Consider the following 11,336-nt stretch of genomic DNA (forward strand, 5'->3'; position numbering starts at 1 on the left):
TTTATATGGAACCAGAAAAGACCTCGAATAGCCAAAGGAATATTGAATAAGAAAGCCAAAGTTGGTGGCATCACAATTCTGGACTTCAAGCTCTATTATAAAGCTGTCATCATCAAGACAGCATGGTACTGGCACAAAAACAGACACATAGATCAATGGAACAGAATAGAGAGCCCAGAAATGGACCCTCAACTCTATGGTCAACTCATCTTCGACAAAGCAGGAAAGAATGTCCAATGGAAAAAAGCCTCTTCAATAAATGGTGTTGGGAAAATTGGACAGCCACATGCAGAAAAATGAAATTGGATCATTTCCTTACACCACACATGAAAATAGACTCGAAATGGATGAAGGATCTCAATGTGAGTAAGGAATCCATCAAAATCCTTGAGGAGAACACAGGCAGCAACCTCTTCGACCTCAGCCGCAGCAACATCTTCCTAGGAACATCACCAAAGGCAAGGGAAGCAAGGGCAAAAATGAACTATTGGGATTTTATCAAGATCAAAAGCTTTTGCACAGCAAAGGAAACAGTGAACAAAACCAAAAGACAACTGACAGAATGGGAGAAGATATTTGCAAATGACATATCAGATAAAGGGCTAGTGTCCAAAATCTATAAAGAACTTAGCAAACTCAACACCCAAAGAACAAAGAATCCAATCAAGAAATGGGCAGAGGACATGAACAGACATTTCTGCAAAGAAGACATCCAGATGGCCAACAGACACATGAAAAAGTGCTCCATATCACTCGGCATCAGGAAAATACAAATCAAAACCACCATGAGATATCACCTCACACCAGTCAGAATGGCTAAAATTAACAAGTCAGGAAATGACAGATGCTGGCAAGGATGCGGAGAAAGGGGAACCCTCCTACACTGTGGGTGGGAATGCACGCTGGTGCAACCACTCTGGAAAACAGCATGGAGGTTCCTCAAAATGTTGATAATAGAACTACCCTATGACCCAGCAATTGCACTGCTGGGTATTTACCCTAAAGATACAAACGTAATGATCCGAAGGGGCAAGTGCACCCGAATGTTTATAGCAGCAATGTCTACAATAGCCAAACTATGGAAAGAACCTAGATGTCCATCTACAGACGAATGGATAAAGAAGATGTGGTATATATACACAATGGAATACTATGCAGCCATCAAAAGAAATGAAATCATGCCATTTGCGATGACATGGATGGAACTAGAGGGTATCATGCTTAGCGAAATAAGTCAATCGGAGAAAGACAACTATCATATGATCTCCCTGATATGAGGGAGAGGAGATGCAACATGGGGGGTTGAGGGGGTAGGAGAATAGTAAATGATACAAGATGGGATTGGGAGGGAGACAAACCATAAGTGACTCTTAATCTCACAAAACAAACTGAGGGTTGATGGGGGGAGGGGGTTGGGAAAGGGGGGTGGGGTTATGGATATTGGGGAGGGTATGTGCTATGGTGAGTGCTGTGAAGTGTGTAAACCTGGCGATTCGCAGACCTGTACCCCTGGGGATAAAAATATATCTGTATAAAAAATAAAAAAAATTATTAAAAAAAAGAAAATAAATATACTCACCAATCTTAAAATTTTTTTATACCCCTATTAATCCTTGCCTTGCAACCGACCCCATAGTCTCACATAGTAGATAAGTTAACTGGTAAAGAATTATTAAGCTTTTGAACCGTGTGGGTGTTTTCCAAAAAAAGAAGGAATAAAGGGCCGATTTTTTAACCAACTGCCACTCTAATTTCTCTAATTAAGCATTATAAACAAAAAGCTGTTCAGATATTCTGTTTCCTTTGTATATTTTCCACAAATGCTCAACATCATAGCATTACCATTTTTTCAGTAGTTTTAAAATATAGCATACAGCAAATGTTATTTATAAGTATTCTTTTTAAAATAGCTATTCTTAATCACTTTTTTTTTTTTTTAGGTCATAAACCTCAGTGAGTAAATGCATGTTTTATTTTCTAAAAGGTGATGTATCAGGACTATACTGAGAGTAGTGGTATCTGGGGACTAATGGGGTGGTTAGGAATATTTTCTAACTGCAGCTAGAGTTCCTGCTGAGATCAGTGTAGTGATAAGATCCAGAAAGTAAGTGGAAATCTGAGCCATGTAAAAAAGTCCAAGAAAAGATGGAAAACAATATTGGAAGCTTGAGTTAATGAAGTTAATATTCAGAGAGATATGTGAAAGCAGGGAGATTTCAATACATCACGTGGGTAACAAGAAAGGTAAGTAGGCTCTGTTACAATGTGTGGTTAACATTTACAGCTTCTCTGCACCGTGCTTTACGGTTGGAACAATTTAGTTAGAGTCAAGACGAATGTGATCCTTAACCAGGAATTATCTGGAATTAGTCCTGCATCTTTTATCACTTTGCCAGTTCTATATAACAAAGCTCCCCAAAATTTAGTGTCTTAAAACAGCAAGCATATATTATTATTTATGAGTCTGCGGTTCAGCTAGGCAGTTCTGCTGATACGGACTTGGTTCTCCCACATCCTGGGGAATCAACTAGCTGTAAGCTCCTCTAGAATGGCTTCAGGAGGGATGAATCAGCTCAGCTTCAATAGCTGTCTCTTCCAGCTGACTGACCTTTGCTTGTTCTCATGCAAACTGTGGAGTTCAAGAGGCAGAGAGAGGATGCATTCTTGGTTTCTTGATTCTTACACTCTGAACTGTCACAATATTCCTCGGTCGCATCTCTTTGCAAAAGCAAGTCACAGGACTAAGCTAAATTCAAGGAATGATAAACAGACATTTTCCTGCTGAATGGACCTGTAGCGTAACATTGCAAAGGACATGGCATTTTTCCTACCCATCCACCATACAGCTCATGAAGAATCACCTAATCACTAAAGAGCTGTGGCAACCATATTGCTGTCCTAGGGTTGCCATAACAAATTACCCCAAACCGGTGACTTAAAACCACAGAAATTCATTCTTTCACAGTTCAGGAGGTCAGAAGTCTGGTGGGTCTGAGGAACAAAAACTGTTGCATGCTTTTCTTCTAGGTTCTGGTGCTGGCCAACAAGCTTTAGTACTCCTGGCTTGCAGCCGCATCTCTCCATCTTCAGCCTCCATTTTGACATGGCTGTCGGTCCTGTGGATCTGTGTATCTATGTGTCTCTGAATCTCATCTTAAATAATGACCCTAGTCATTGGATTTATGTCCCACCCCAATCTAGCATAACCTTATCATCACTGATTACACGTGTAAATGCCCTGTTCTCAAATAAAGTCATATTCAAACGTATCCGTTATTAGGAGCTCGACTTATCTCTGGGAGGACACAATTCCATTCACAACAGTGATCATATTTATTGTATGGAATATGCTGAAGAGAAATCAATACCTTGGGAATCATTAAAAACATAAGCCTGTAAATTAAAAAATAAATAAATAAAATAAAAGACCAATCTATAAACAAGTGTATAAGAAAAAGAGAAAATGCCAGTTAATATGCAAACAGCTTCCTTTACTTTCTTTTGGCCCTTTGCTGTCTGTGTTCCCTTGCTAAACACAAAGCATGCTTCTTTTTCAACTTAAAGTTAAGCTCCTTTTGCAAACTTGTGCATGAAAATTCCTACCCCATCTGCTAACCACTTTGCCATTTATAATCCATACATTACTATTTATTGTTGTCAAATTTTTGTTTCATATAATTTTAGAATGTGTTCCTTTATGGATGACCAAAGTGAGTCTCAGATCTTACAGTTAAGTTTTAATCTGATTAAATTTTGTGAGTGGTATAAGATAAAGGTCTAGTTGCATTCTTTTACATGTGAATATCTAATTTTCCTTGCACAATTTATTGAAATGACTGTCTTTTCTCCATTGAGTACTCTTAGCTCCCCCATCAAATATTACTTGATGTCAATGCATTTAGGTTTTAAAAAGTAAGATTACTTTTTTTCCTACCACTTGTTTGAATTTGCTTTATTCACATATGATTTTTGTTCACATTAAAATTTTAAAAATTGAGGGTCCCTGGGTGGCTCAGATGGTTGGACATCTGCCTTTGGCTCAGGTCATGATCTCCAGGTCCTGGGGTCAAGTCCTGTGTCAGGCTCTGGCTCAGTGGGGAGTCTGCTTCTCCCTCTCCCTCTACCTCTCCCCTTGCTTGTGGTCTCTCTGTCTCTGTCTCTGTAGCTCTCTCAAATGAATAAAAAATATCTTTAAATTTTTTAAAAAATTTATTAAGCACATTATCAATGTTTTTCTATCAAACATTCCTCTACAAATCTGTCAATAGTTGTAGATGGAGAAAATACATCGGACTAATCTGAAAACTAATAATATCATTATAGTTTTTTAAATTTTATTTATTTTTATGAAAGAGAGAGGGAGAGAGAGAAAGCACAAGCAGGAGCAGAGGGGAGGGACAGAGAGAGGGGCAGACTCTCTGCTCAGGAGGGAGCCTGATGCAGGACTCAATTCCAGGATTCTGGGATCATGACCTGAACTGATATGACCTTAAAGGTATGACCTTTATTGATTGAGACACCCAGGCACCCATCATCTTAGTTTTTTAAGGCCACCTCCAAAGGCCTGTCTCAAATTATTTCTGCACTATCTCTAGATGGCCTTAAATCACACATAGAAGGTTATTCCCAACTAATTTATGATGAAGAGGGGTTTCTGTCTCTACGTATCAATATATTCCATATCTACATATGCACATGTAATTTTTCTTCTAGATTTAGAATGTTCCTTTCTAATGTTTTATAATGTTTCCATGCAAGCCATTTTGATAGAACTTACAAATTAATTCATTCAAATGGCATTCTTGATTGTTTTTTATCCATTAAACTTCTTCATTAAAACAAAAACAAAGAAAATTTAAAAAACCTGGAACTGACTTTTGATGATTTACACAGGAAAGATTGAAAGGATGTTGAGAAGTATACCACATATAAAATGGGAAGGGAAATGCAAGAATAAGCAGCATTCAGGACCACAGTGAAAATCCAGATTCAGTTGTGTAAACACTGATGTGGCCACAACAACAACACAGGACACCAGAGCTTAAGCTTGCACTACCAGCACTGGACACTGGGGACCGCCACTGCCACTGCAGTTTCCACTGCCCCTAGACACTGAGAGTGGCTGGTTTCATGTGAAACACTGTCCCCATTTCTTTGCATCCATAAATCAGAATTCAAAATCTGACTAGTTAAGCTTAGTGTAGAAGCCCACAAACTAGCTCTAAGGGAATCTGGTAAAATACTGTCTGGCCTTCACTTTATCCATGGAAAATGGTTTTGCCTTCCCTGAGACTCAAAATGAGGAGTCTAGAGGCTTTAGTGGTCAGTAAATCACCACTGTTCCCTCCTTTTTGAATATAGTGAATTGTAGTAGCACAATGGAAACTCACAGGACTTTGCAAAGTTATTGAGTATTGGGTTCTGAATTCAAAACATTGATTATCTGACTATCAAATATGTAGGTTTCATTCCATAATGAATCAGCATTTGAAGTATATTTTATTCACTCTACTCCTGAAAATCCACAGCACTCACTATCAATATTATTTTGTAGCCTGAGATTATAAACGTGTATTATGTGCATTTTGTAGCATTGATTTTGGTAATTGAGAATTTTGCTTTATCTCCTCATTATATAATTACATTTTTATTAATTGCTCTTAGGTTTTATCTCCTAACCACAATTAAAACTCTCTTTGGGCAGTGTTATTTCCAGCATGTTAAATATAAATATAAAGCAATGTTATACATTGGACTGGATTCACTAATTTGACCTGACCACCGTTGAAATAAGCCAGATAGACTTTTTAAGCTACACTGAAATATCAACATGTTAATTGTTCTTCTTGCCTCAGCTCTCATATATGTGACAAGATTGGATGGCATGTAAAGTAAGGTCTAACCAATTCTTATTTTAGGGGTACCAGAGGTACTAGTTTTGGCCTTTGAAGACATCCTTCAACACTCAAAATTACAGACATTTGTAAGAAATATTTCCAGAAAGTCTTTTAAATAACAATATAGGGGCATATATATGGAAGAAATCTATGGAATTGTAAACTTAAGAAAAATTCCTTTTTTTCAGACAACTAAAAAAAACAATTGTATCACCATAAAAAAAAAGTGATGAAAATATTTGTCCAAAGAAAACTCTGGAATTGTTAGTGATACCAATTTTAGCATTTGGGGGGTGAACAACTCATCAAATAAGTCCTTATAATCATCTCTTCAGATATAATAATGACTATTAATTAGCTTTTGGAACTCTAAAGAAGAAATCAATTTGTAAATTGAGGATGACAAGCTTGGAAAAAAAGCCTCTTCAAGGAGTTTGTGGCTCTGTCACTTAAATTTATAAATTTATTTATACTTACATTAAATTTATAAAACTATATGTAAATTTGTAAATTGAGGATGACAAGCTTACACTAAATTAATACACTTATTTATAAATGTATAAATTTATTTATACTTACATTAAATTTATAAAACTATATGAAATATATATGTATAACTATACTAAAAAACTATATGAAAATTATATGAAACATAATAATTATATTATAAATTACCCAAAGAAGCCATGGATTTTAAGTCAGACAAGATATGAAATAAGTGAATACCTTATGAAAATTTTTCCTGCATCTTACAGGAGAAATTAATTTTACATTTCACTCTAAACATAAAAATGCATAACTAAAGCATACCCTTTCATATATGGGGTCTAATCTATATTTTATGTTATTCTAACAATAATACTATCAAACACTGAGAGAGGGTTTATTATGTATCAGGTGTTTCCATAAACTCTTTTCATAAATTACTGTTATTCTATTCTTGATTTTATTACGCTAGCTTATTAAACACATACACATTCACTACTAAACTGATTTTACGACCTCACAATCTACTCATGAGTCACATTCAAATAGTAAAAAACCAGGGACACCTGACTGACTCAGTCAGTCAAACATCTGACTCTTGATTTCTACTCAGGTCATGATTTTAGGGTCAGGGGATTGAGCCCCATGTCAGGCTCCACCTTCAGTGGGAAATCTACTTGAGATTTTCTCACTCTCCTTCTATCCCTCCCACTGTGCTTTCTCTTTCAAATAAATAAATAGATCTATTTTTAAAAGAAAAGAAAACCATTGCAATAGTCTTACCAGATGGTCACTGAATTTAGCAACATTAATTTGGAATATGTGAGTTAAGCTTAAACAATTAAAAGACCATTGAAGGAGAAAGATTTAAAGGCACTGATATTTCCTACCCCAAACTCCCATTATGCTCAATGGATATAAACTTCAGGAAATAACAATTAAATTAAAATAAACATCACAAATTGCAAATTTGTGATTATTTTAAATTTCTCTGGGATATTGACCAAGAATGATAGAGGCTAGTTGCTCCTTACAGAAAAACCTATACAATTAAGAAAAATGTTGACTAATGAAGACTTAGAGCAATAGATACTATTGGTATAAATTGGATATTCAATATATATCTTTATGAGAGTGGAAATGTGAAATTTTCCAAAATTACATTTGACTCAATTTCATTTTGTCTTCTTAGTTGATTTAAGGCATTTATGGCCTTACAGACAATATTCCCATGTATAAGTGGTGTTTTATCAGGATGAAAATGTCCTAGAGATTTTTTTAAAAAATTAACATATTGAATTTCAAATGTAGAAGGGTCTGAATTTGAATTCCTGTGACTACCTCTCAATAACCCTACCTTGTCAAGATTCTTAAATTTTCTGATCCTAATTCATCTTTTATGAAAAATAAATGTATAATAGGGTCTACCTATTGGGTTGTTGTGAGGACTTTTTTAGGATTTTATTTAAGGATTTTTAGGATTTTATTTAATTATTTGAGAGAGAGAGAAAGAGCATGAGCATGGGAAGGGCAGAAGGGTAGTGAGAAGCAGTCTCCCCACTGAGCTGGGAGCCCAATGCAGAACTCGATCCAAAGACCCTGGGATCATGAACTGAACTGAAGGCAGATGTTCAAATGACTGAGCCACCTGGACACCCCACGAGGACATTTATTAATGCTTTGATAAATCATGTTGGCTATTATTATCACTATTCTTGCTTTTACTATAGTGGAAAGCAAGTATTTCTTGTTTAAATTCTAAGCAACAGCTAATTAATAAAAATTAATAAGCAACCCTGGATGGCTCAGTCAGTTGAGTGTGGGAGTCTTGGTTTTTGGTTCAGGTCATGATTTCAGGATCATGATACTGAGCCCCCTGTCAGGCTTTGCACTCAGCATGGAGTCTGCTTGAGATTCTCTTTCCTTACTCCTTCCCCTCTTTCTCTCTCTCAAATAAATAATCTTTAAAAAATAAAATAAAAATTAATAGATGATTTAGATGATTAAGCCAATGATCAAAGAGGTCCAGAACCATATTATGAAATATTTATATGAAGGTAATCTTGTTATGTAACCTCATTTAAAGCAGCAACCTATGTAAAGAATTTGCACCGTGAATTCTTGGCAACTACAAGTCCCCACTTTTCAATACATATTTTTAAAAGTTACCTAAAGCACATTACAAGATTATACTTGCATCATATTATGTGCAGAATATATAGGGGTCTCTGGTAAATATTTTCATTTATGCTTCATAACTTTTTTATTCTGATCTGTGCCCCACAAGGCTGGCCTTTATATACTGCATTGGCAGAAATTCTTGTCCTCTGTCCAGATTTGCTTTGATGAAGAACAGGCATCAGCAGATTTGAGAGATTCAGAATACCATAAGACCAGGATGGCTGCCTTTTTCCTCTAAAGAACAGGGCTCCAGATGTGTGGCTTTACATATAATTGTAGCATCCTCCAGGTTCCAGGTAATACTTCTTCTCCTTACCCCTTCAGATCAAGACTTGTGGATTTTCCATCATATGAGTTGTATGACAATTATCTAGTCTTGCCCCCCAATTCCAATTCACAAACAGAGCCCTCATAAATATTCTCTCAATTATCCCAAGAATACCATCTGTCTCTTTCTGGGAGTCTGACTGATACACTGAGACCCATCTATCACAGCAAGTGACACTGACAAAATCAGAGCTAATCTTGTACTCCTTTTAAGCTTTTGTCTGTGGGTTCTGCTGTCTCTTTGTTTAGAAACACTAAGCAATGGAACTCAAAACACATCTAACTTCTGCAAGACTTTTCAAGTAAATGTCCTCTTTTTTTTTAATTTTATTTATTTATTTGTTAGAGAGAGAGAGAGAGAGCAAGCACAGGCAGACAGAGAGGCAGGCAGAGGCAGAGGGAGAAGCAGGCTCCCTGCTGAGCAAGGAGCCTGATGTGGGACTCGATCCCAGAACACTGGAATCATGCCCTGAGCTGAAGGCAGCTGCCCAACCAACTGAGCCACCCAGGCGTCCCAGTAAATGTCCTCTTGACTGCTCCCTTCACTTCATTGTTCCTGAGGCTGTAGATGATAGGGTTTAACATAGGAGTGATGACAGTGTAGGACAATGACACTAGCTTCTTGCTCTCAGGGGACTGGTTGGATTTGGGCCTTATGTAGGTCAAGCTGGCCGTTCCATAGAAAAGAGATACCACAATGAGGTGTGATGAACAAGTAGAGAATGCCTTCTGGCGACCAGTAGCAGAGGACATCCTCAGGATAGTGATGATAATGCGGGTATAGGAGACCAAAATGAGGGAAAAGGGAAACATGATAAATAGGAGCGTGGAAGCAAGTGCTTGCATTTCATACATGGTTGTATCCTGAGTGACTAGTTTCAGCACTGGAGGACCATCACAAAAAAAGTGATCTATAGTATTTGGTCCACAGAAAGGAAGGGCCATCAACCAAGCTGTCTGTAGCATAGAGACAGGAACACCAGACATCCAAGAGCCAAGAGCCATCCATAAGCATAGGGACCTATTCATTATGACTGAATAACGGAGAGGGTTACCAATGGCCACAAAGCGATCATATGCCATCATAGACAGGAGAAAACATTCAGAGCTACCAAAGAAGAAGAAAAAGTACATCTGGATCCCACAGCCTACAAAAGAGATGATTTTCCTTGGAGACACTAGATCCACCAGCATCTTTGGCACCATGACCAAGGTGAAACAGACTTCAAGAAGTGATAGGTTTCGGAGAAAGAAGTACATGGGTGTTTGAAGAGCAGGATCCACGCTGGTGACTGTGATGATAAGGAAGTTGCCCAACAAAGTAACTGTATAGATGACGAGGAACAAAATAAAGAGGGAAACTTGCATCTCAAGGTTATTTGTAAAACCGAGAAGAATAAATTCAGTGACTCTGGTGTGATTTTCACAAATCATATCTTAGAGTATTTTCTCTGTAAGAATCAAAATATGTGCATCAAAGGATAGTGTTTAAATATTGATATAATTTTAAAAATACCAATAAAAGCCATAACTGCATCTCTGTGCTCACATGTCTCACCATTCTATTTCTCTGAAGCAGAAAGAATGTTTAAAATAAGATAAATTAAGAAAAAATATATATATTTTTTCATTTTATTTTATTTTATTTCTTTTCAGTGTTCCAACAATCATTGTTTATGCATCACACCCAGTGCTCCATGCAATACGTGCCCTCCATAATACCCACTACCAGGCTTACCCAACTTCCCATCCTTCTCCCCTCCAAAATTTTCTTTGTTTCTCAGAGTCCATAGTCTCATGGTTTGTCTCCCACTCTGATATCTCCCAACTCACTTCTCCTCTCCATCTCCCAATGTCCTTTGTGTTATTCCTTATGCTCCACAAGTAAGTGAAACCATATGGCAATTGACTATATCTGCTTGACTTATTTCATGTATGCACAGAGTGAATGATGGTGTGGAATGTACTCCATTCGGTAGAAACATGTAATTAATATAATAAAAGATTAGAAAATTGAAACTAGCTCATAATTTATCTTTTTGTACCCTGGACTTACTTCATATTTTTAAAAAGTAGTAGATGGTGCTCGCTTCAGCAGCACATATACTAAAATTGGAACAATACAGAGAAGATTAGCATGGCCCCTGTGCAAGGATGACACTCAAATTTGTGAAGCGTTCCATATTTTTAAATCTTATACTTGGGGTTCTTTTTGACGAGGTTCTTTTTTTTTTTTTTCTCTTGTCATATACTTTTATCAGTCTTTTTGTTTGTCTGTTTTTGTTTGTATATTTCATAAATCTTACCTTGGGGCCCATTTGGGCTGAGCCTTCTCTTTTGTCTTTCTCCCCCCCCCCATCTCTATTTTTTTCTTTTTTCTCTCTTTCTTTTTTCTTTCATTTGGGTGGGGACTCTTGATTGCTCAGAAGCATTCCAGGGTGCACC

At 36.9% G+C, this 11,336-nt stretch overlaps 1 protein-coding gene and 1 non-coding gene across 2 annotated transcripts; one reads left to right on the plus strand and one right to left on the minus strand.

The window, feature by feature from the left end:
• Positions 1–9,189: 9,189 nt before the first annotated feature.
• On the minus strand, positions 9,190–10,325 carry LOC125107653 (olfactory receptor 10A7). The gene is made up of 2 exons (XM_047742959.1): positions 9,415–10,325; positions 9,190–9,199 (listed from the first exon to the last, which is right to left on the minus strand). The coding sequence occupies exons 1-2, from the start codon at positions 10,323–10,325 to the stop codon at positions 9,190–9,192; spliced, it is 921 nt and encodes a 306-aa protein (XP_047598915.1).
• Positions 10,326–10,973: 648 nt separating this feature from the next.
• LOC125108055 (U6 spliceosomal RNA) lies at positions 10,974–11,080 on the plus strand. The gene has a single exon (XR_007129745.1). It is a non-coding gene; the product is annotated as a U6 spliceosomal RNA (small nuclear RNA).
• Positions 11,081–11,336: the final 256 nt, after the last annotated feature.

The sequence above is a fragment of the Lutra lutra genome, chromosome 8 (genome assembly GCF_902655055.1).
Source record: "Lutra lutra chromosome 8, mLutLut1.2, whole genome shotgun sequence".
In the NCBI taxonomy this organism is placed as follows: Eukaryota; Metazoa; Chordata; class Mammalia; order Carnivora; family Mustelidae; genus Lutra; species Lutra lutra.

What these genes read in the sequence shown, in the direction of transcription:
- LOC125107653 (XM_047742959.1), bottom strand. Translation starts at nt 10,325, where the DNA reads ATGATTTGTGAAAATCACACCAGAGTCACTGAATTTATTCTTCTCGGT.